General features: G+C 36.5%; 2 protein-coding genes across 3 annotated transcripts; both read left to right on the top strand.

Moving 5' to 3' along the window:
- Positions 1-2086: 2086 nt before the first annotated feature.
- On the top strand, positions 2087-16350 carry LOC132853820 (solute carrier family 12 member 2-like). Its single transcript, XM_060881812.1, has 26 exons — positions 2087-2658; positions 3505-3627; positions 4002-4077; positions 4160-4255; positions 4378-4517; positions 4644-4754; positions 4953-5061; positions 5203-5330; positions 6367-6451; positions 6548-6699; positions 7096-7203; positions 7758-7881; positions 7970-8071; positions 8332-8487; positions 8648-8747; positions 8991-9102; positions 9268-9408; positions 9540-9646; positions 9846-9925; positions 10049-10189; positions 10390-10512; positions 10656-10767; positions 12195-12281; positions 12370-12505; positions 12679-12746; positions 15636-16350. Exons 1-26 carry the CDS (start codon positions 2185-2187, stop codon positions 15769-15771), a joined length of 3327 nt encoding a protein of 1108 aa, XP_060737795.1. The 5' UTR covers positions 2087-2184; the 3' UTR covers positions 15772-16350.
- Positions 16351-18544: 2194 nt separating this feature from the next.
- Positions 18545-25719, top strand: znf608 (zinc finger protein 608). 2 transcript variants are annotated; one of them, XR_009649188.1, is made up of 8 exons: positions 18545-19279; positions 20209-20344; positions 21085-21172; positions 21329-23597; positions 23904-24291; positions 24390-24529; positions 24624-24956; positions 25047-25719. XR_009649188.1 is itself a non-coding variant. In XM_060881545.1 (7 exons), exons 1-7 carry the CDS (start codon positions 18551-18553, stop codon positions 24789-24791), a joined length of 3918 nt encoding a protein of 1305 aa, XP_060737528.1. In that variant the 5' UTR covers positions 18545-18550; the 3' UTR covers positions 24792-25719. The 2 variants fall into 2 exon arrangements, 1 of the variants encoding a protein (XP_060737528.1); XM_060881545.1 differs by having other exon boundaries at positions 24624-25719.
- Positions 25720-26147: the final 428 nt, after the last annotated feature.

The raw sequence follows: 26147 nt of genomic DNA, 5'->3' as shown, positions 1-26147 counted from the left end.
GAAAGAATTTTTAGATTTACCTTTTTTTTTTTTAATTATTCATGGTTTCATTATAAACCCACCAGTTGAAGGCTGCGTTGAAATTATTTGGAGAGACACTTTGTAGGTACTTCCATATTACATCGCATTTACTTGGCACAACAATTCATGGTTGTCACAAATGCTTTTGAATACACTGAAAAAAATATATATAACAAGGAAACAATGTAAAAAGGCACAGGAACTGCTAGCCATCAAAATGATGGACAAATATATACACAAGCCACTTCAGTAGAACCTGCTCCTGAACATTGCTCTCTAGAACAGGTATATGTACCTGCAGCAATCTGTCCAAGAATACTGCAATGGCTTTACCTCGCTGACATCTGGGCACCCTGGCATGTAAAGTATACAAATGGTGATAAGAACAAGTTCTGGTGGCCAACATTAAATCAAAATGGTGAGAGAAATGACAAATTCCTTTGCTCAATCTAAAACACTTCCTGTGACTAGAACACATCTTGCAGAAATAGAAGTGTTTTTCAGCAACTATTCAGTCACTAAGGACTACCTGAATCCAACTTAACTCTTTTGTCATGCATTCTCTAAGTTACTTAATATTAAGGTAAGCTTGATCATATGTGGAATGCTTTAATTATTGGGTTCAAATGTGCATCCTTGGTTATCAGGCACGATGCTTCTATGTTTGAGGGACAAGTTGTACAAACTGTATATTAGTGAATAAAGCACAGTAAGCAGACATAGGCAGCAGCACATGTATGCGTTCAGCAAGTCGTCAGGCATCAGAAGGCCCACACTGATTGTTGACGTTGTCTTCACTTGTGACCAGAACAAAGAGGTTGTTTGTACACATGTAAGCAGTGACTGAAACTCCATTCAGAGAATTTAGTCCAAAGTTTATTGATCAAAATACTGAAACTCTCCTAAAAACCTATTCTTTACTCATGACAAGCCTATCTTCCTGTGAAAGTGAAATTACCTTTATTATTTGTAGGTCTGGGACAGCTAATAGCCTTGAGAAATGTTCTGGTTGGCATCAGTTGACATTCTCAACCATGCAGGACTTTCTCTGAGAGCACCCTCAGTTAGCTGGACTGGACAATTGCAAAGACAATTGTCTTGTCTGCTTCATGATTGCAATTTTATTGATGCCTTTTTCCTGTTTGTCTATTTTTGTTGCTGATTGTCTGTCTGTTTAGTTTTGATGATTGTGTTTTTTCCCCCCAAGTCTGCACTTGGGATGGATACTGTATATTGTTAGGATTTTCTCTTCTCTCTCTCTCTCTCTCTCTCTCTCTCTCTCTCTCTCTCTCTCTCACTGTGCTGTCTATTTCAAGAATCCATTGTTATGTCACAAATCAAAGCAGTATATATTAATATTTATTCATATACATCTATCTATTGAGGATCTGTTTCAATTCTGTATTGCACACCACTCAAGCACAACACTCCCTTTCACTGGTATGGTAATGGGGATTTGTGCCATCATCCCTCTGTACAAAAAGCAATTGTCTTTCTGTGACTTGCGAATGCAAATGTTAGAGAATGTGGGAAACATTTATCAGATCTCATTTTTCTTTCTTTAGCCATTTCAATATAGAAATATATTTGAAGATATTCATATAGTTCACACCAGTGAAGTGAGCACAGCATTAGGCTTGTGCTCAGTGCCTTGAGATTAGGTTTGTGCCCCACAGCATTAGGCTTGTGCTCAGTACCTTTGTGGGGGAAAAGGTGTGTTTAATAATTTAATACATCCTGCTATATAAATCCTATTTATTTGTCCTGTGATTACTTTTAAGACGTTTAAGCTGCTCAGTCTGGCTAACAAGGGCAGCTAAATTTTCTTGATAAAGTGTTTAACATGTAAAAAACAACAACTTTATGTTATTTTGTGTTATGTTTAAGTGATATGATGATTACTAAAATCAATGATAGTTGAATTTGGAATTTGTAGTAATGGTGTAATGTTGCAGTTTGTGCACTTGTTGAAATGTTCACTTTGAATGTCCAGTCTGTAGATGAGTGCAAGCTTGATGAGTCACGAGCTCATGAATTACGTCCTTCGCAGCGTGAGGATGCGCGCGCGAGTAAACGCGTTCCACCAAATCCCTGCATTTAGGTCATTCAGCACAGCGTGCGCCAGGAGTAACCACTAGTGCAATCTAAACAGACTGCATCACCATGTCAGATGCACCATCATCACCTCCATCAGGCCAGAAACCTACTCTGAAGTTCCCTGGAACTTCTCAGAGCCGGTTTCAGGTGGATCGCGTAGCAGAGGCGGCTGCTGCTGCGAGTGGAGCACCAAAAACTCCACCAGTACCGAGATCTGGTAGAACATCGGAGGGATCTGCTGGAAGTGGAGAGGAGGCTAAAGGTCGATTTCGAGTCGTGAACTTTTTGGATCCATCAGGCGCTTCTGCAGATGGAGGATCAGATGTGCCGTTTGATGGCGACACGGTGCGCAGCGAAGCCTCAGCAGGAGGTTTTAGCCATTTTTCTGACACACACTCCAGCACGTATTATCTGCGAACCTTCGGCCATAACACCATCGATGCGGTACCAAATATCGATTTTTACCGGCAAACCCAGGCGACTCTTGAAGAGAAGCTTATTCGGCCATCGCTATCCGAACTTCATGATGAGCTTGATAAAGTAAGAAATTTGACCTGCTCAAAGTCTCTAATTTGTTTTCATCAACTTTATTCACTTTCTTTTTATTGATTTAATTTATGATTGGTATAAATTAACCTTCAGAAAATTGGCTTTAATGTCTTCCTCTTATTTCATTAGTCTAATGAAAGATAATATCTGCTGTTATATATACACCTGTATACCTATTATGTACAGTATATACCTACACATAGATAAATCTAAATATGACCAGTTCAGGATTTCAATTATGTAGGTGTTTTCTTTCTTATATTGCCCAGCATGTTTGTTCCTAACTGAATGGGCTGTGTGATGTCAGAGACCTTACCCACACACTTGTCTTTAGACAATGGTCTTTCTTCCCAAGCCCACTCCACGCAGCACCATGGATGTTTGGCCAGAACACAGGGACCCATTACAATAACCCTATGTTTAACCATCGTCCATGTCAATGGCCTAGTGTCTCCTTGCTTTGGCCAGCTGCAGTGCCCTCCTGGGGAGATAATGTGACTTGTTTAGGGTGGCATGTTATCACATGACTTGATGTGTTTGACATGACTTCACATGAATTGATGTGACATATTCTACACATACAAGGCAAGCACATACTGTTTAGTTAACAGCACAAAACACTTTTTGATGTAAGATTTATACACAATTGTTGGCATATACAGATTATCCTGTAAAACATTTTTTGTCTCTAAACTCATAATAATTGCACTTGATATCAAGAACAAATTGCATTTGTCATAACTTAATAATGCTTCTATTTTATTAGAGCTATTTTCATTTAAAGAATATTCAAGCTATATTAAACTGGTGTTTAAAGTTTCCTTTCCTTATCCACAGGATCCCTTTGAGGATGGCTTAGCATATGGGGAGGAGCTGGCAGCTACAGATGCTGCTGCATTAAAGGATGCGCCTGAGTCCAAGGGCGGCACAGTGAAGTTTGGTTGGATAAAGGGTGTCCTCGTTAGTAGCAATTATAGTAATTATATCCTGGATATAATTTGCACTCCTAAGATTCTATCTTCAAAGTTGAAGAATAGGCTTCAGAATAACCATAGTTTGCAGACAATTTAGCCAGCTAAACATACATGAAAAGCAAAGTACTGCCCATTCTAGGATCCAGCAATGGCTGTCTTTGCAGTCCTTGCAGTTAAACTCACTGCATTCTGGTCACTAGTGCACAGCCATACATGCTGAGCTTCCAGTGCATTCAACAGTGCCAGCAAGCAATAAGGAGAGAATGAATACTAATGTAGTATTAGTAATAAACAAATGATTTATTACATACTTATTTTTGTTAAGTTAATACATGGGACATTTATCTGTGATCTCCACAGGTACGATGTATGCTGAACATCTGGGGAGTGATGCTCTTCATTCGTATGTCATGGATTGTTGGCCAAGCTGGCATTGGTAACCTTTTGAAAGACTATAATTATTAAATGTGAAATTACAAAAAGCCAAATCTGAAAAACATTTTTTATTCTATCCCTAGCTCTGTCATGCGCTATCATTTTAATAGCAGTTTTGGTGACTACTATCACTGGTCTTTCCACTTCAGCAATAGCCACCAACGGCTTTGTGCGAGGAGGTTAGAATAGTTTTTCCTTAGACATGTTTACACACATACAGTTAGTGTGAAATATGTAAATGATTCTGTAAGATATTATATGTTAACATGAGCTGGAGTCTTATAAATTATCGTCTTTACAGGTGGGGCATATTACTTGATATCTAGGAGTTTGGGTCCAGAGTTTGGTGGATCCATTGGCCTCATTTTTGCCTTTGCAAATGCTGTTGCTGTTGCCATGTATGTTGTGGGTTTTGCTGAAACTGTAGTAGAGCTCCTTGGTGTGAGTATGCTACAATATTGAGATAGATGAATGCAGTGGTTAGTAATTACACTGATTAGTCTAGTGATGAATGTTATGATGAATGCATCTGTGATTATGTAATGATCAATTTATTTGTTCTGGCAGAGTGTAGATGCTCTCATCACAGATGAGATCAATGACATCCGTATAGTTGGCACCCTTACCATCATTTTGCTGCTTGGCATATCTATGGCAGGAATGGAATGGGAGGCTAAGGTACTGATGAACATACTACAGGTTTTTAATGGCATTATAAAATTGGGTCAATCACAAAACTGTATCTGAGCAGTCATGGCATTCTATTTTCATTTAGACATCACATAATGTAAAATTCTGTAATGCTGCATATTGACCCAAATCTAGTAAGCATCTTAAAGATTTAAGTCATGGCTTGATTTATGGTTATTTTCACAGGCCCAGATTGTGCTGTTGATAATTCTTGTGGCAGCAGTGTTTAACTACTTCATCGGTTCATTCATCCCCATGGAATCAAAAGAGCCCAAAGGCTTTTTTGGTTATAATGGTTAGGACAATTTTAATTTGATTATAATTGGTAAACTTTTATTTGGCATACATTTTCATGCCACTTTAAATGGAAGTTAGATTTGTACAATGCAAAAAATATGACAAAAGCTCATCTACATTTTTTTCATATTCCTCACAGCTGCAATTATGATGGAGAACATTAAACCAGATTTCAGAGATGGGGAAACGTTTTTCTCTGTTTTTGCCATCTTCTTTCCTGCTGCAACTGGCATATTAGCAGGAGCTAATATCTCAGGGGATCTATTAGTAAGCTTGGGTTTCCTTTGATGCTATAGAAAAGTGGATAGTAAAAAGGAATCAGGGCCACTTGTATCCTTGCGTATTCACACCTTTTTTATTGACGAAAGTCAAGAACAAATGCACAATTAATTAGTAAAATTTGACAATATTCTTTAATTTTATATATGAATTTAAAAGATCCAAAGAGCCAAAAATAAGGTCAAAGCAAACATAGAATTTCATTAAACAAACAAAAAAAATTTTTAATTACAAATGACATATACAGTGTGTAAGGAAGCACTCATAGGATCTATTTGTGGTACAGGTAGAATTTAATGAGAAAAACAGCAGACAAACAAATCCAAAACAGTTAAGGCAGGGTCAAAAACAGGCAAGATGTCAGGCACAGAAAAGCAGTCAGCATAACAAACAGACCAGCAAAAGGGGCAAATCCAAAAAGGAAAAAATTGCAGAGAACAAATGTGGCAATCAATACAATAGCAAGGCTCGGTATGTAGCATAAACAAATGATACTTAGAGCATTAGAGCAATGGTGTGCCGTGCTTATAAAGCCAAAACCCAAAGTGAAAACCGGAAGCGAACCCTGCAACCCAGAACTATATTTGTATATTTGTAGTTATTTCTTATTTTGGGAAAAAAAAGAAAAAGTCAGAAGTTATAATACATGGTCTCCATAGAAAGACTAGTGTCTCCGATTAGTGATAACTGCTAACTGCCAGAAAATTCCGGTAATAAACATTTCTTGGATTGGAAATACTGTGTGACTAGGATAAGGAGCATAAGATCATTCATGTCTTTGGATCATCATGTCTTTGGATCTTACAATACAGTGAAACAACCTGTTTGAATCAGTAATAGTCAGCAGTTTGCTTTTTAAAAGATTTGTTAAATCAACAACAAATAACAAAGCTACAAATTAATGCACTGACAGGAATTAGTCAGGGATTGCAATATATATAAAAATTACAATTTTTAATTAACTCTACTACCACTGTGGGTAAAGTGATTTTATCTTGTTATTTGAATTGTTGTGCCTTTATAGGATCCACAGACTGCCATTCCAAAGGGAACCTTACTGGCTATTCTCATTACTGGGATTGTGTATATTGCAATTGCTGTGTCTAATGGTAATAAATATTAGGATTTTTTGCTCTTAATAGCTACTGGTTATCTTTTTAAAAAACCCTTGTTATATTTTGACCTTTGTTAATCTCTCTTTTGAGGTTCGTGCATTGTACGCAATGCAACAGGTCATGTTAATGACACCATCGTAGGCTCTCTTGCGAACTGCACAAATGCAGCTTGTACACTTGGTTATGACTTCTCCAGTTGCAAGGAAGGGGTCTGCAAGTACGGGTTACAAAATGATTTCCAGGTAAAATCATATTCACCTGTCTACACCAATTCACTAAATAAGGAAAAAATATTTTTATTTTTATATTTATTTGCTTCATTAAATGATATAATCAGTAGGAAATAAATAATGGTTGTTGATTTTGTAGTCACAATCCACATACACATCTGAATTTATCCAGTGACAGCAACTCCTGCATCTTCATTGTGGTTAGTGATAGCAGTACCAAAAACTGGTGATCTGTGTTTGTCTAGAACAAACGTCAAATGCCAATTGCTTTTCACCGACAATGTATGAGGTGTATAAACAGTTATGGTTTACTGTTTATTATAGACTGCTTATAATTCGATTGTAGCCAGAACCACTTTGTTCATTTACTTAATAAATGTTTCTGTTACACTGTGTTGTTTTGAATAGGTCATGAGTTTGGTGTCTGCTTTTGGACCACTTATCAGTGCTGGAATCTTCTCTGCAACTCTCTCGTCCGCTCTTGCATCTTTAGTCAGTGCTCCAAAAGTATTTCAGGTGACATCATCTTTCATCGTGTATAAACATACACCTGCAAATATACACACAACATTATTTAGGTGCACTTTGTGAGACATAAAACATTTTCATGCCAAGGTATTTATGTTAGTTATTAACAAGCAGGGAAATGACTAGATAAGTGGCAGCTGCAACCCTTGAATAAAGCCTTGACATCCCAACTTTGATTTTACTTCACATATTTTCAGGTCCTTCAGTCCATGTAGATCAATAAAACAATAATAATAACACTCAGAATTGTTGTCTTGTACATATTGTTACAAACTACAGAGCAACTATGAAACTAATACAGTCATGGTATTATGTGGGCATTCATTTTGTGGCAAAGAACACATTCGATTATAACTGATTCTGCAAAAGCAGTAATATCCCATGCATAGTTAGATGGTGTCACCATGTTGTTATGCTTTTCCAAGCTTTCTTGTTAAAAATGTAAACACATGACATGTTTTGTTAAAAAAAACTTTCTGATTTTTAAAAATCAAGATTAGGGAATTATATGTTTCCTTATTATTCCTTCTCATTATATGTAGGCTTTGTGTAAGGATAACATCTACCCAGGCTTACAGGTTTTTGCCAAAGGCTATGGAAAGAACAATGAACCTCTGCGTGGCTATGTCCTAACATTCATCATTGGTCTGGCTTTCATACTAATTGGTAAGCTCAAATATATTGGCATAATATTATTGATTATGGTTCATGATGGACTAATTGATCTGACTGTTGTTTGTCACTGTTTATTCAGCTGAGCTAAATGTTATCGCTCCCATCATTTCCAACTTTTTCTTGGCCTCTTATGCCTTGATCAATTTCTCTGTCTTCCATGCATCTTTGGCTAACTCCCCAGGTGAGTGCAATAAAGGAAATATCTCAAGGATATCTTCTAAACATTTGTAATTACAATGCTGTCCTAGGACTAGTTTAAAGTACTAGTTAAATGTTAAGTTTAAGTTTATAGTATGTGAAAGTACATATGTGGTCTTTTAGCATTAAAGGCTATGTTATAGCACCTGTCCAAAAACCGATTAGGGTTTAAACACCCTTTTCACTTTTATTATGACTGTGACTTATTTCTGTGTTCTCTTACCCTTAACATAAATCAATCAGGATGGCGTCCGAGTTTTAAATACTACAATAAGTGGGTATCAATGGCTGGAGCTGTGCTGTGCTGTGTGGTTATGTTTGTAATCAACTGGTGGGCTGCACTTCTTACCAATGTCATTGTCCTGGCACTCTACATTTATGTCAGCTACAAGAAACCAGGTATTCCACCTGCCATCAGTGGCCATTATGAAGGCATTCTATAAAAGCTAGGAAATGTATGCAACTCTTTGATATATTTCATCAGATGAATTGGTTAATATTAATTTATGTATCTAAATATAAAATAGTCAGATATTTAATAAGGATTTCTCTACCATAGATGTAAACTGGGGCTCATCCACACAAGCTCTCATGTACAACCAGGCATTGTCACACTCTCTGCATCTTACTGGTGTAGAGGATCATGTTAAGAACTTCAGGTGATCATATTTCTATATACAGTATCTCAGAAGTGAGTACACCCCTGACATTTTTGCAAATATTTTATTATATCTTTTCATGTGACAACACTGGGGTGTATTCACTTTTGTGGCCAGCCGTTTAGACATTAATGGCTCTGTGTTGTTATTTTAGATACTGTATGTTGAATTTTAGGTTGTATATTGCTTGTGATAAAATAAATAGACACACCAACAATTATGTTTTCATAAATTTTCCACTAGACCTCAGTGTCTTGTAATGATTGGTGCCCCAAATTCAAGGCCAGCACTACTTCATCTAGTACATGCTTTCACCAAAAAAATGGGCCTAATGGTCTGTGGCCACGTTCGTACGGTAGGCACCAAAAACAACTTGAAACCTTGATTTTGTTAACTTGTTAATTGTTAACTTTTTCATTTTATTAATTGTTACTTTTAATGTTTTAAGTGTTTTTCTTTTTTAGATATATTCATAGACATTGAAGCACATTAAGATTTCCTTCTTTTGGTTGCTGTTAAGGCTTCACGAAGGCCAAACTATAAGGAGATTATGAATGACCAGGCGCGTTATCAACGTTGGCTTCTTAAAAAACGGATCAAGGCTTTTTATACTCCGGTTTTTGCTGAGGACCTCAGACAAGGAGCCCAATATCTGTTACAAGTATGTTTTTATGTTGATCTGAAATTTAAATGTTATTGCTGAAAATCTCAGAATTGATCACTGTCCTCAGGTCTCCAGGCACTAGAAATGTTAGTTTTTACATACATTTACAACTTTGTTTTTATTCTAAGGCTTCTGGTTTGGGTCGTCTAAAGCCAAACACAATGATACTTGGATTTAAAAACAACTGGAGGGATGGTGACATGAAAGATGTAGAAATATATATCAACACAATTCAGTAAGTAATTACATTTATTTTTTTAGTTTGGTTAATTTTGTTGTTTATTTGGAATTTAGATAAAGGTTTTAATAGAAGATCAAAATCAATGAAATGATTTATGATGATGATGATCAATGAAAAGATTTACTGGTACAATTCATCTGTAAATATTTTATTTATGTCTTTAAATAATTGATATTTTCCTTATTTGTTTTAGTGATGCTTTTGACCTACAGTTTGGTGTGGTCATCTTAAGGCTAAAGGAGGGTTTAGACATTTCCCATATTCAAAGCCAAGGTACACACCTTACTTAACTAATAATAATATGGATAGGCACAAAAACATATTTGTTACTCCAAGTCTAAATTTAATATTTTAATCCAATTCCATTAACATTGGTTTATTCTGACCTTCAAACAGATGAATTTCTGTCTTCAACTGAGAAAGCTATTGGGATGAAGGAGATGTTGGTGGCTATTAACATGGGAAAAGATGCAGATGATTCGTTGCAACTATCATCTAGGACTACCAGTGGTCAAAGCAGTCCCCTCATTATCAGAGGTCAACTCTCACTGAAATTCCTATCGATCTTTATTAGATTTTTTGCCAAGTAGTTAATTTCTCAACTGCAGTAAAAGAAATTCTCAGTTACAAAAAAAGAGACATGCGGATGATCTTGAAGAACCTGTTTATAGCTGTCAAAATATCTGTTTATTTCTTGTAAGAATATTTAACTTTCATATTATTCGTTATTCATTCAGACACCAAGAGTACGCAAGTGCAGCTTAGCATTGCAGATGAAAAGCTGCTGTCAGCTAGTCAGCAGTTCAAAAAGAAACAGTGCAAGGGCACCATCGATGTTTGGTGGTTGTTTGATGATGGAGGTAGGCTTAAGAAACATGTTAAGGTATTGAATTACTTAGTAAATGTTAACAGCTAAAATGCTAAAAATAGTGCTTTAATTAAATTCTTTAATACTGGTGTATTTATTTGGCATTGTTAAGAGAAAATGAACTTGTTATTTTAGGGCTGACATTGCTGATACCATATTTGCTAACTAACAAGAAAAAATGGAACGATTGCAAGATTCGTGTCTTCATTGGTGGAAAGATTAACAGGATCGATCATGACCGCAGAGCGTAAGTTGCAACAATATGTATAATAAGAAGCTATACCTATTGCAGTGTTGTATCTATTATGCATATATTATATTATATTATATTATCAGTGTTATATAAGCTATTATGTAGATAACTCCATGATTATTGGCACACTTCATAAATATAAGCAAGTCTCACTATTCAGTCATCTTCAGTAACTAGCCAGGGTTGCAGTGGATTTGGAGAACATTCTGTGAACACTTTGTGAAAAGTGCAAACATAGACTTAATAGGATGCTAGTCCTGTAAGCACAACTATATATAATGATTCATAAATTACCTGAAACAACAGAAGAATCAAATCTAAAATGATTTTCATATAAATTTCTCCCAATAATATATGAAGAAAATTATTAATAGCCTGAAATCATTTTTTATGATTAATGAAAATAAAAATTGACTTGAAAAAAATATATTATTTTAAAGTTATCCTCAGTCCCCAAGAACACTGATCAAAGCCATCAACCATCAAAGAATCACTGGTAAATACTGTCTATCCTGCTTCCTCCAAAATAGTGGAGGCTGCATATTAAAAAGGATTCTGCTCCATGTGTCAGTGCCACACCTTTTTTTTTGAGAGTGAGTTACTTTACATTTACAACATTTGGCAGATGCCCTTATCCAGATAAACTTATATTTATCTAATTTATACAGCTGAGCAATTAGCGATTAAGGGTCTTGCTCAGTGGCCCAGGAATGGCAGCTTGGTTGCCCTGAGATTCAAACTCATAACCTTCCAATCATCAATCCTGTTGAGGATGAGAATCTAAAGAGACTAGTGTGACATCTATAACGCTTACAGTTACTCATTTTCCACTGAATTATAAAAAACAGTGTATTATGTAGCATTGCTGGCTCACAGTTACTGAGTCCAGAGTTTGATCCTGAGCTCAGGTATGGAGTTTCTTTGCATATTCTCCCTGTTACCCCTAGGTATGATTTTATGTGAGGATTGGTGTCCCATTTAAGGTATACTTCAACTTTGCACGAATTGTGTGGTGGCATCTTATTTATGTTAACAACCCAATGTTTAACTCTAATAATTTATTTCTTAGAGTGCTCGCTGCTGGACGATTGCATTTAACAAAATATTGGATTTTCCATTATGAGCATTATGGGCATTGCTTCAACTCCAATCGACACACAAAAAGCTCACCATTCTGCCCAGATTTTGAGAATTTTTAATATTTTAAGAAAATTAAGAAAACAAAGAAAAGGAAAAGTGTTGTATATTTACCAATACCATTAGACTTATTAGGTGGAAACAATTTTTATACAAAGCTTGCTTATTTATCAAGATATAGATTACCGATATAGATATAGATATAGATTTCTAGTTATTCCTGTCACATACTTGAACCTTGCAACTTATTTCTACTTGGTTAATAACACTGTTTCTGATTCCAGAATGGCTACATTACTGAGCAAGTTCAGGATTGACTTCTCTGACATTAATGTACTTGGAGATATCAACATAAAGCCACAGAAACACAAGTAAGCTGAGACTGAATTAGTGATGCAGAACAAACAATTGTACTGTTTGTAGCTGCCAGACAGTGGTCTAATGACACCTTCATTTCAGTAAAGAAAATTTTTTGGAGATGATTGAGCCATACAGACTGAAGGAGGATGATATGGAGCAGGAGGATGCTGAGAGGTTGAAGACTGAGGAACCATGGAGGATTACTGATAATGAACTGGAATTGTACAAGGCCAAGGTAAGGCTGAATGATCAACATTTATTTATTCTGTATTTCTTCTTGTTCGTTTAATCATTATAATACCTAATCATTTGTTATTTATAAGAACCATTTCAGATTTCAATAAATGTTACGTGGCCATATCTGTATTTCTGTACATTCATATATTTATAAATTTGCTTTTAAATTAGACAAATCGCCAAATAAGATTGAATGAATTGCTAAAGGAGCACTCAAGCACAGCAAACCTCATCGTCATGTAAGTAATCCTCCACTCATGATATTCAATTACATAGATCATGCCATAAAATTAAAACATGTTGTTACCTGAATAAAGACACAATCTTTAAATACTTCAATCAAACATTATGTATGTTGATCCTTACACATCCTTCCATTCTGAAAGTGTTGATTCTGAAAAAAGGAATTACAAATTTCCAACAACCCTCATCTTCTTTATTTATTGAATAGGCAGTATTGTCTGTTACTGTTGTTCATTTCCGAAACATTGTCAATATACACAAAGCTGTGTAAATACTGTTCAAAACAAAATCAGTAATTAGGCTGAATACTAAAATAAAAATAAAATAAAAATTCAGACATTTTAAATATCTAAGCAGACAATACTCCCAGAAAATAAAGATGTATCCACATGTATAGAGTTTCACATTAAAAGGAATGTGACAGGGAACCAACTAAATCAAAAAGTTGATTAAACCAAGAAAAAGAGCAGTCTGTAAATATTACACTGTTTATAAAATGTATATACAAATGTATTTGTGTAATAAAGGACCCTTGCTAAAGTGAATACAATGTTTTGGAAAGATTGAAAGGTACATGCTTATACACTGGTTCTCCTGGGGCAGTGTCAAACACATGGGCAACATATACCAACATGGTTTGGTAAGAACTGCTGTGAATATTGCACAGATAACTCTGTTAATCTCATATCTTTGGAAGAGCTTAGTATTGTAGAATCTAGAGACTTCCTGAAGCAGTGCATTTCTAAATAAGGCTTATGGGGAGGAGATTGTAGAGATTGTCAATTTTTAAGATAAAGCTGACATTTTTGCTGTATGCTTTGGATCAGAATTTCAGCTTTCATTTTCTGTTATTCATATCTATTCATGTGCGTTAAACAACTTAGAACATGACACATTTGAACAAACAATTCAATATATAATCATGTGTATAATAGATGTAGATAGATAGATAGATAGATAGATAGATAGATAGATAGATAGATAGATAGATAGATAGATAGATAGATAGATAGATAGATAACAATGATAATATAATATAATATAATATATTAGAATATTTGACTGATGAGGATTTCTTGATGCCCAGGTTTGTCCTATTAGATAGATTTTTTTTTTAACAATTTCAGCTCTGAATATCAGAGCCCTGGGTTTTACCTAAACCAGCATGAAGTTCAGACAGCTTTCTTTGGGAAAAAAGTAAGCCATTTTTAAGCTGAGAAAAGAGGGAAAATTGATCACAGCCAATGTATAACCACTGGGTCATATCCAGTACAACAATTTTAAAAAAGAAAGTAGCCACTGGTGTTCTAACAACCAAATATCAAGGAAAACAATAGCAGTTGGGAAAAGAAACACAGAGCACAAAAGCCACCAAAGCTAAAAATCTGGTGTTAGCTCAGTGCTAAACTCTGTGAAGTGTTGATGGTGGCAATGTTTTTAAAGTAACCAATTTTTTGCTTGATTGGATGTATAGTATCAGCACCATGTGGAAGAACATACTACAACCTGATAAATCGTATTTCTTTACTCATCTTCTTATGTTCTCAAATAAGGCCACTGTTTAAGAAAAGCAGCAAAAAATAGTAATAATAATAAAGATCTCTTGGAAACCAGAGCAAATACAGCTCACAAACTTAACTTTCCAGCAGCTAACAAAATTAATGGTAATTTGGAAGAAAATCCTTTTTTAGGGTTTCTATTATCTTAATAATTTGTAACATTGTCTGTGTGTCTTAACAGAATGCTTAAAAAACTTGAAAAGCCTTCATTGTGCACTTGATCCCAAACCTTTAATATTGGTAATATTAAAAGTTTGTCAAAGGCATCACACGTTAATTGTGTTTTATCAATGGATAAAGGGCCCCAGTTTTCAAGCCAGAGATTTAACAGATTCATTTGTAAATTCTTCATACAGTAGGAGCATTTACACAGAAAAGAGAGAGAGAGAGAGCGAGAGAGAGAGAGAGAGAGAGAGAGAGAGAGAGAGAGAGAGAGAGAGAGAGAAACCCTTTGTTGAGGCCCAGGGTTCAAAAGTTTTTCCCATTTTCCAAGTATGCAGTTTTTGGTTGCCTATATTTCTGCTCCAAATGAAATTATTAGACAATTAACTGCAATCATAGTATTTAAACTGGTTTTTAGTTATTTTTAAAATTCTTTAGTTATTTTGAATTTTTGGCTCAAATTGACTATTGCAAAATTGGTAGAAATTGGAGTTTACATTCAGAGTACATGGCTCTTTTACTACATATATAAAATAGCCTACAGTTCCCCAGACCTGAAGCAGACAAATGTTTGATCCATCAAAATCATATTTTAATCAGAAGAATGGTCTAGGAAGTTTTTTTTTTTTTTATTTTTTTTTTTTTTTTTTTTTTTTTAATTTATTTAAATTCAATCTTTTCTAAGTAATGTGACAAGAAAATTGTGAAGATTTTTCAAAACAATCCTGGTACGTCTCAAAATATGCTTTGGATATTAAGCAAATTATCAAAATTTAAAGTAAAAAGGTTTCACTGTACACTGTATATGCTTGTTTTAAGGGTAAACTCATTAATAACACCTCAGAGGCCATTACTAAGACTGTATCAATTAATAGAGTGCTGAGAATGAGCAAATGTTTGATTTTTTTGTGAATATCGCTGAGTGATAACCCTGATTAGCCATTGGCAGCCATGTTTAGTAATTAGCTTTATCAAATAAAAGCTCTTGTAGAACAGTTATCTGAATTTATGTCCACCATATTATCACCTTAGAATGCTATATGCTCTTCATGGTTTGTTGAAATCAGTGCAAGCAATTAAGATTAACAGCTGTAGAATATGCAGAAAATATTTATATATATTATAAACAAAAGAGTTAATTATTGTATACCTTTTTTTCCACAGGAGCATGCCACTTGCCAGGAAAGGAACAGTCTCTAGTGCCCTATACATGTGCTGGCTGGAAACCCTGTCTAATGGTCTTCCACCAATTCTGCTTGTAAGAGGAAACCATCAAAGTGTCCTTACATTCTACTCATAAAATTACCATTACACAAAGAGAGGATACCATCACAATCAGTAGTGTTGTAGTATGGTGCATGCTGACTATGCCCAGTGTTGCAAAATCTTTATTTGTTTAAAATGTGAAGTCAGTTCAACAAACCTATATGACATTTGGAGTGTTTTTCTTATTTTTTCTTTGGTGGCATTTGAAAGGTTTTTGGTAAGAGCTGATCAGTATCCTGTCTTGAAGCAATTTTAAGACCCATACTGGCATACGAGTACTACAAAGGACATCTTTTGACACTTATGCAATTTTGATCAAAAAATATGACTTTTATTTGTTTATACTCTCTCCAGAATGATACGTAGAAAATAGTCTGCATTCTTGTAATAATTTGTATTATTCTATTGCTACATTAATAGTTTTCACACAGTTCTTGATACCTACAATGGCACTTGACAGTAAGTTGACAGTTCTAACAGATTCACCCATTTTGTACTGACTAGTCATAACAAATATCTATATGGTTTCTTTCCAAGACAGAGCACAGCTGAATGGATATTGCTTTGTATTTGCAACAATGAACTCATTAAATAATTGTGTTTATTTTAACAACATTTCTGCCTTTGTGTGATGTTGTAGTTTTACTGCATAATTTAGAGGGTCATGTTTAATGTCTAACAGTGTTTAGAATTGAATCTGTAGAAAATAGTACAGTCTGAAAGAACAGTGAGGATTCTAGAAATAATCATGCCTTAACAGACAAAACACCCTTGCACTTCTGAAATATAAATTATATGTGAAAGCTACAGTAAATGTTTACATGCACTGGGCCATTAGGTTACATTTATTAGATAATACGCATAATTTTTTCTTATTTAATAATAGTGGGAACGCAAAGTCATTAATTAACACATAGTTGTTTGACTCCTTTTTAAAAACTAATGTAATCACTGGAATAACCTAAAATTTACATATTCTTGAATGTTTGGCCATATTATAAACACACAGGTTGACACACAGAGGTTTAAATGGCTACAGGGAAGTTTCCACACTTGTGACTCATTGTAATTGTAATTAGTGTCTGTGCATAAATAATCAGTGAGCTTCTCAGCTCATTACGTGATGGCTGGATACTGCACCATGGGGAAGACAAAAGAACTGCCGATGGACCTGCGTAATAAGGTAGTTGAACTTTATAAAGCAGGAAAAGAATATAAAAAGATATCTTAACACTTGAAAATGCCATTCAGTATTGTTCAAACTCTGATAAAGAGGTTCTGTTGATACTAAGCCATGGTCAGGTAGAGCAAGAACAATTTCACCCACTACTGCCAGAAGAATTGTTTGGGATGAAAATAAAAACCCGCAAATTATTTAGAAATTATAAGGAGGTGCTTAAACACAAATTAACTTTATAGTCACAACCATAAAAAGATCTCAAACGTGCAGTTTGTGCATGACAACCAAAATATTTACAGAAACTGGAAGCATTTTGCAAAAAAATAATGTGCAGCTATACCACCTGGGAGAATTAAGGAACTCATGCACAATTATTACAAAAGACTGCATGCCATCATTGAAGCTAAAGGGGGCAATAAACAATATCTAAACTAAAGGTATGCAAACTTTTGAACAGTGATTATTTGCTTAATTTCTTATTTGTTATGTTTTGTTTGAGCCATTCTGTTATGCATATACATCTCTAGCATTTAGCAGACACGCTTATCCAGAGTGACTTACATTTTTTTTATTTCCATTTAAACAGGTGAGCAATTGAGGGCCTTGCTCAGGGGGCCAGTAGTGGCAGCTTGGTGGACCTTGGACCTTAAGGCTTTCTGATCAGTAGACCAATGTCTTAACCACGCCTTAACTACTAGGCTACCACATCCCCATACCACATCAACATCCACATATATTATGCCTTACATATTAACTTGAGTCTAATAAGAAATAAAATAAATTTGTTTTGCCTTCTCACTTGTGTTTTCTCTTGCAAATTATATATATATACAGTCTGTACAATCATGGTGTTACCAATAATAACAAGACACAGTAGCCTATGCCAGTAAATGTCAGGCATTGTGCACACTATGAAAGAATTGTATATCTATATTTTTTACTCTATGTGATTATATATTATAACAGCATAAAACCAGCAATAGTAGGAGACAAACATTTCTTTTTATTTAGAGTGAGAAGCTTGGCAGAGAGCACCAAGATCAGCCATGAACATAACTGTAAATGATGCTGAAAAAGAAATCTTTGGCGTCTTTCTTGGACATTCGACAAGAGAGACAGTATTTTTCAGTATCTTTACATTTCTTGGTGGATTGCTATCCCAAATAGACAGTATATCCCTGTATCATATATACATATATATATATATGTGTGTATATATATATGTGTGTATATGTGTATATATATATGTGTGTATATGTGTATATACACACACACACGCCAGGTGTATACCGCCGCCTTGTGTCCCGGAGTGCATCAGCAGTGATTGACAATTGAAAAAAAAAAAAAAATTCCTGGCAGGGGCACCTGGGGTGGTTCATTAGATTTTTAGGGGCCATTGCCACCCCTTGGTGTTCCTAATAAAGTGAATAAATATACACACTGTGTTAAACACGCATCAAATGACCATTAATCAGAAATGTATAAACTTTACTACCATCAGGTAAACACTTGGTCAGGTGTGCCAAGAAATTTGGCGCACGCTGTTTACCATGAAATAACAATGAGTCATTAATATCTAATACCCTCCCATCCTGTTGATTTAGGGCTCATCACCGTATCTGTCAGATATTCAATGTGGAGAATGTCAGTCACTTCCTCCGCTGGACAGAGAACTAAGGCAAACGGAGTTGATGCGTACGACAGCGGCGATGATTGGGAGATTGGACTCGGCGATCTGATCATCGACCTGGAAGCCGATTTGGAAAAGGATCGCAGGAAATCAGAGATGAATCGCAATCTGACCGTAAAAAGTCCCGCGGAGGAGCTGCCGTTCGGTGTTGCAGCGGAAAGCACCAGCGCCGCGTACGATGGTCTCGTGAGTCCCGCCGCCGATTTCTGCACCGATGTGAGAAGATTCAAAGAGAAGCGGCGCAATTCATGCGCGAGCGACTGCGGCGACAAATTACGGTCCTTCGACCCGCCGCCGCGCGCGGTTCCCAAAGTGTGCATCACTAAGCGGCGTGAAGCTCAAGGACGCCCCGGAGAGGCATTCGCAATGAATTCGAGTGATGCAAACGCTCCTTGCGCCAAAGGCAAAGAGGGCAAGAGAGGAAAACATCAGAGCAAAGGACTTAGAAAAGAAAAGGACTGTTTGCGGACGCGTAAAGAGAAGCACGGAGAAGGATTTGAATTGGAGAATGGTCGTTCTTTCGGGAGGACCGAAGAGAGCTCGCGCTATTGTGCACACGGTGGAACGGCGGTCATGGAAAGGGACGAAATGGACGTAAAGGGGATAAGGGCTAGTGCTTTTGTTGTGGAGGAGGATGGCGGGAGCTGTGAGCGAGAGCACAACCACAAAACGGTAAGACAGACAGTGATCCTTGTTAGGTTGCTTTCTTTGCGCCAATCTCCGCTCGTTCAACATGAATGGCGCCTGTTTGTTGACAGTCACAGACAAACGTTAGGGTTTAAAATTGTGCTATCTGTCACATCACATCACATCACAGGCTGCTAATGAGTGGAATCGATCATTCAAACTGGCAGTCTGGTATATGGCCAAATATGTGATCATTACTTGTGAGCGACATCATAATAAAATCTGCCATGAGGAATTTCAGTGTGAAATACACTGCAGGTTTTAAAGGATGTAAGGGTGTGTGTGTGTGTGTGTGTGCGTGTGCGCGCGCGCGTGTGTAAACTGCGATAAAGGACCTCTCATAAGCAAAAAGAAAATGCCTTTTTTCCCCCAAAAAAGGAGTGATGTGGTCCATTTGTCCTTTTATGTAAGACTTTATCCATAAAAAGAAATAAACAAGGGTTTGTTGGTTATAAACACATCACTTCTAGGTATTGAATTGTTGTCAGCCATTTCCTCTGTATTTTGTTAGACATCCCTTTGATTTTTTTTTTTTTTATGGCTGTTGCTATTGGAAACCTGAGCAGCATCACTCCTTCTTATTTGGACAAAAGCACTGTGTGTGTTTGTGTGTGTGTGTGTGTGTGTTTGTGTGTGTGTGTGTGTGTGTGTGTGTGTGTGTGTGTTTGATATGATTTCAAGTGGTATTTACTGTTTTAATATAGAGAGGAGTGAAACACCCCCACTACCACCATCACAGCTTTAGTCATTGTTTTCTATTGTCCCTATATGTCTACATTGTTCTAATGGATATTCATCTGATGTCATTTATCAAATTCAGTATTGAATGTATTTACTCATATAGTATAGAGAAGGATTTTAGTTAAGCATACTGCAATATCTACTGTGTGCCTGCTCTTTTCTCTTCTTATCAGTTAAGTATAAAAACCAGGTCAGTGGGGACCAATACACAAGAAGCTGAAAGAGCTGTTGAGTCAAACTACATGGAGCCATGTCAACCAGGAACAAGCGTAAATCTGGAAGGGATTGTGTGGCATGAAACAGAGGAGGGTAAGGGCAAGTACTTGAGCTACTGGTTTACAAAAAACTGCAGCATTGTTACTTTAAAGGTACTGCATAATAAGCAATTGATTTTACTTCCCTAATTTGGTGGCCCTGTGGAGTATATGCCATATCTAAGACGTGTATAATATACCTTTCATATTTCATAAGATAGGTGTAAACAGAAATTGATGGAACAATGTGGTTAATTAATTTATACTGTGCATACTGTGTGACAAATACATGTGAAATGACAATGCACAAGTCTTGCCAAGATACATACCACTGTGCTCCATTTACAAAGCAGCTGGGAGACTGAATTACCTACTAAAGCGTTTAAGCATTTGAGGGCAGTGGAGACACTGGTTGAATATTGATTAAGCAAATTAAAATTTTAGAACACATCTTAACAACTCTGACTGAGATCAATCACATAGTGAATCCAGGCGAAACAAGTTACTAGATATTGCTTATATTGTGGGCTGTGCATCAAAATATGAAGAAAACAAGTAGGGTTATAGAATTGCAATATGTGTGCAAAGTTATAGATGCAGGGTTAAAGTAATATGTTGTGTGTTAACAATATTTTCTGTGGAAGATTTTGTCCAATCATTATAAAACATAACCGTTTTGATGGAGAAAGGACACTTAAGGCATAGAATAATGATGAATTTTTTTTTTGAACATTTATGTAAGCCATTTATGACTCATAGCTGGTTATTATTTCTGCCTTGATTGATTGACTTCAGGGGTTCTTGTTGTGAATGTGACGTGGAGAAAAAGGACCTATGTTGGAACTCTCTTAGACTGTACCAAGCATGACTGGGCTCCCCCTCGGTAACACTACAGTATTTTCATATATATACATATATATATATATATAAGAAATCTCTGATATAATACACTTTCTTTTTAGACTAAGGTTAAACAAATATGTTTGGTATGGTTTAAATCATTAATGCAGACATTCTAATCTTAATTTTTATTCAATAGGTTTTGTGAGTCTCCAATAAGTGATTCTGAAATGACATGTGGTCGGGGACGTGGTAAACGGATGAGACTGGCAGTGTCAGATCAGTCTGCGACAGAACCTGGCCTCTCCAAGATAAGAGGACTGACACATAAGAGACGTGGCGTGGGCATAGGCAACAAAGGGAGACGAGGCAGTCTAAACTTTAGTACTTGTAGGACCCCTACATACTTTTCAGTAGAGGACATTAAGTCAAGTTCACTTATGTGCGGCAAACGGATAAGCAAAGCTCCACCTGATCTAGATTTGACCTTGCTTTCTGAGGACATTAGGAATGGAAATGGGAAAAGAATTCGCACCAAATCTAGGAGTGCTCCATCTACTCCACAAGGGAAATCTGATCCATTGTTTTTGGACCAGGTCTGTGCCTCACCAATATTAATTGACTGTCCACACCCTAATTGCAACAAGAAATACAAGCATATTAATGGGCTTCGCTATCACCAATCACATGCACACTTGGACAGCAACAGCAAACAAGAGTTTGAGGCAGAGAGTGAGGACCGGCTTTCTGATTATGATGAATCACTCAGCAGCATGCCTCTTGATTCTAGTGAGAATCTTGATATTATTTCAAAAAAGCCACGAACCATGTATAAGCTTAATTCTGGTGGATCTTTAAAGAACAGAAAGTTATTACTCAGCACTGATCACAGTCCCCCAGCAAACTCTAAGCAGCGAAGAAATGTAATAGGCAAAGATGGATCAACTGATGACTTAAACAACCTGCCACTTATTTCAAACATGTCTGTAGTCCTTGAGAACTGCCTTATTACAGATCGTAACTCATCTATAGAAATGCCCAAACTTGAAGCAGAGGGTGTCATTGATAAGAGGGAAGTTAAAAAGGAAAATGGAGTAGCTGAAAGGTGCTCAGCCAAAACTAGGACCAACAGGTTTATTGTTACTACCCCTGCACCCCCAAAGCTTATTGCTATTCCTACATTTCCTAGTAAAATCACAGATGGTTCCTCTCATCAACCTTCACCATCTGTAGCTATCACAAAAACTAAGAATCTTTCACTGAAACCCATCAAGCCAAAATTGGATATTGTAGCACAAGTTAATATGTCAAATGCAGCCATAGTGGTAAGCAAGGAAAATAAGAGAAAGGAAAAGCACAGGCTAAAGGACAGAAATTATAAAGATTCACGAAGTCCAAAAGCCGATCCCGCTTTCATAAAGGCTGATGACCTAAAAAGTATAGGAAAGGACTTACCAGTAAGCTTATTAAAAGAGCATCTGAGCAAGCAGGATGTTGTTAATGGTCTTAGTGAAACTCAAGAAAGTCGAATGGCAAGTATTAGAGCCGAGGCTGACAAGGTGTACACTTTTACTGACAATGCACCAAGTCCCTCAATTGGAAGCTCTGCAAGAATGGACTCAGGCACACTTTCAAACTGTGACAGTAGTACCACCAAGACCAACAGTCCAGCATACTCAGACATATCAGATGTGGCAGAGGATGGTGGATTAAATTCTAGATCAAGGAGAAACTCAGCTCCTGATTCAAATTTAAATGGAAATATCAATCCCAAGATCCAAATTTCTTCAGTCACTACAGCCATGGGAAAAGAAACTCAGGCATCAACTCATGGTCATGCTTATGAATCTTATGGTCTTCCAGGCTACATGCACTCTGGACAAGGAAACTCTGCTGCTTACTTAAAGGTTTCTACACCTTATTCTAGAACTAAGGAGGATGTTCGAGAGTTAAGCGAGGACCTGAAAACCTCAGAATCAATTGCTGATTCCAGCTCTCAGTCACAGCTTCAATTAGCTATGACACAAACACAGACTGCTTTAGCTCAGTCCCTGTACTATGGACAGTATACTCGTAATGCCCCTATAGACCAGAAGGTTTTAATAGTTCCAAACAATCACAGGCAGCAGAATGAGGCATGCTGTGATGATGTGCAATGCAGCAAACAAAGCCGAGCTCAAGCAAGACGTGGACCTGAACAGAAAGAACGAACAAAAGAGGATACAAAACAGATGATAACATCATCTGTGGCCATTCATAAGGGAACAAACTCGAATAAAATCAGCTGTTCAAAACCTGGTTTCATCTATGTAGAGTTGGACAAACAGTTACCTCTTCAGCAGCCCCAGGTGAAATCTTCTATTATGTCAATAACAAAAGACCAGGGGCTTAACAAGGAGTCGGAAGACTTCAACTCAGAATGTCAAAATGCAAAAACAAATGTGGATACAAATGTAACATATCTAAATGTAAGTCGCTGACATTACTACACATTTTCTGAAAATGTGCTTGTGAAACATTTTTAGAAATGTCTTTGATTTAGGTATACCTTTATAGAATTTATTTAAGTATGATGTAATAAGTATAATATTGGGCCCTGAGGAGCCTAACAGATGTTGACGTAACTAATATTAAATTCAAGTTGTTAGATTTACCCCGTATTCTTCAAAACTAACAATCACTTCTGTTGTATATCAATGGACTTCCCATTGTAGATGTATGATTGCATTGTAAAACTCTAAACTGTTTGACGTTAGATGTTCCTCTGGGTTTAGGCTTCAGAATCACAGTCCTGGAGCCACTCATTTCAGTCCAAATATGTGAAGCATCAAAATCAAGAGGTAAACAAGGTCTCTCAGGAAATAGGCCCAGACAAGGGGAAAGACTGGCATGTGCCTCCTGAGCCACAGCCCAGACTGGAGGCTGAACTTCAAAATGTACATTGTGAGACACCTTCTGATGACATCGAGGAGAATACTAGAGCAGAAGTAGAAAAGACACCTAGTGAAACCTCTGAAAACCCACAGAGCACAAGAGTTGCAGTGTCATCTTCTCAACAATCTTACATCCAGTACCAGCACTCTTACCCATACCTACATCTGTGTGAGACAAATAACACATCATTTAGTGTGATGTCACCAGCATTGGTGCACAACTATCCAGGTAATGTTGGATAGATTTCTCAAAAATTCTGTTTGTATCTTGTTATATGTTTTTTACATTCTTAACAGCAATCATTCAGCAAGGTTTATATTTGCCAGGCTACCATTACCCTCTATATGGGAAGACACCTGAGAGAGAGGAATCAAGTGGGATGCAGCACAGCAAGTCAGTTTCTGATCCTACAGACCTTGAGCTGCTGCCACCTCATAGTCATCCATACCATGGGAAATGTCCTGTGGTGAGTGTCTTCTGAAAGTTCCTAATCACACAACGTATGTTGTAATGTTGATTCAATTGAGGTTTCATCCAGAGCTTTTTTTCACCTCCTTAAGCCTGGGGACCCAGGAGGTACTGAACAGGAGGACAGGGACACAGAGCGTGAGAGAGAATCTGTTCCATTTGCTCACCACCTTCACACACATCATCACACTCATCTGGGCATGAGCTACTCTCTTGTGTCAGGGCAGTATGATCAATTTCAAGGTGAAAAAAAAAGCTAAGCAAACCTTGGTTGCTTAATATTTATAAAAGGCATAAAAGCTGTTTGCTTGGTGTAAAAATGAGGTTCTCTGCTCTAATTTTTGGTTTAACCATCTTTGAAGGTCTGAGTACAGTAGCAATGTGTGCCAGTCAGCAAGTGGCAACCACACAGACCACATCTTGTGGTATGCATGGCCTTATTGCTTGACTAGAAATAGCTACTGTCTGCTTAGCAGGTGTTTTGTGAATACTGATTATTCATTTTACAATTGCAGAGAATGATGGGAAGATGTGAGTTCAAACTACTGTACATGTTCCTGGCTCACACAACGATTCATAGACATCAATTCCATGGTGTTATTCATTGCCTCCAAGTGAGGCTACTTTCATTTTTTAATGATTGAATGAATGTAACATTAGAGGTACACTGCAGTGCTGATAATATGAAATACTGTATAAGTATGGAATGGCATTACCCTGGTGAGAAAAGGTTTTGTAAAATATGCTATTTGCTTTTTGGGTGCCTGTAATAAAAGACAAACATGTAAACCTTTCTGTAATTAATCTGCCTATAAATGGCTACATCTAGCTGGTAGAATGCACATGTATTGTCATGTACCATTATATTGAATGTATTTGATATTTTATAACCTCTATGTGCTAAAGGATAATTTGCAGTAGATTACAAGTGACTGTACAGTGGATCTGTCTTCATTAACCTATTAACATGAAATTGATCTGGCAATAGCCATTAATTGACTGTATTGTGTTCAGTGAAAAGAGTTACTCAACATGTCTCAGTGCCATATAGTACTATTGTGATGTACATTTTGTACATAGTTTAACAAGCAATCAATACTAACTCATGTACAGTTGTTTTCAGTGCAATGTATGGTTGTCTATCCAACCTCACTTACATGGATAAAATAGTACACTTTATTACTTGAATCGTGCTGCATTACCTAAATATGTTTACAAAGCACATCTTTGGAAATATGTAAGTGTTGTAGTTTTGTTCATCCTTTCAGTCATGAGGTTTTACTTAATGTCAACTATACTGTACCATGAAATTATGTTGCTTTTTATACTGTTTTTGCCTTAACACGTTTGTCAACCCAAATAAAGATAAACATTGTTTGTAGATTTCTTCATTTTTATGCTGCATTAACACTGACCACAGAAATACTAATATTACATGTATTTTACAGTAAGGCTTGTGCAATACATATAATACCCAGTGCTTTCTAAAAGTTTCCTTTTGAAAAGTACTCCTAAAACCTGAAAAAGAGAAACATGGTATAAATTGTGTACTGGTATAAAGCCTTTTCAAAATTTTTTGAAAAAAAAAAACAGGTACTGAAAAAGGGAAACATGGT

Source organism: Tachysurus vachellii, chromosome 11 (genome assembly GCF_030014155.1).
Source record: "Tachysurus vachellii isolate PV-2020 chromosome 11, HZAU_Pvac_v1, whole genome shotgun sequence".
Classification (NCBI taxonomy): Eukaryota; Metazoa; Chordata; class Actinopteri; order Siluriformes; family Bagridae; genus Tachysurus; species Tachysurus vachellii.
The sequence above is the reverse complement of the archived record's forward strand: the minus strand, read 5'-3'. Positions and strand labels throughout refer to the sequence as shown.

Excerpts from the sequence above, each read along its gene's own strand:
- LOC132853820 (XM_060881812.1), top strand. The coding sequence starts at position 2,185 with ATGTCAGATGCACCATCATCACCTCCATCAGGCCAGAAACCTACTCTG. Across the intron at positions 7,882-7,969 it reads TCTGGCTTTCATACTAATTG|CTGAGCTAAATGTTATCGCT; the intron begins GTAAGCTCAAAT and ends CTGTTTATTCAG. Across the intron at positions 8,748-8,990 it reads GATCATGTTAAGAACTTCAG|ACCTCAGTGTCTTGTAATGA; the intron begins GTGATCATATTT and ends ATTTTCCACTAG.
- znf608 (XM_060881545.1), top strand. The coding sequence starts at position 18,551 with ATGTGGAGAATGTCAGTCACTTCCTCCGCTGGACAGAGAACTAAGGCA. Across the intron at positions 19,280-20,208 it reads GAGAGCACAACCACAAAACG|TTAAGTATAAAAACCAGGTC; the intron begins GTAAGACAGACA and ends TCTTCTTATCAG. Across the intron at positions 24,530-24,623 it reads ACCATGGGAAATGTCCTGTG|CCTGGGGACCCAGGAGGTAC; the intron begins GTGAGTGTCTTC and ends CACCTCCTTAAG.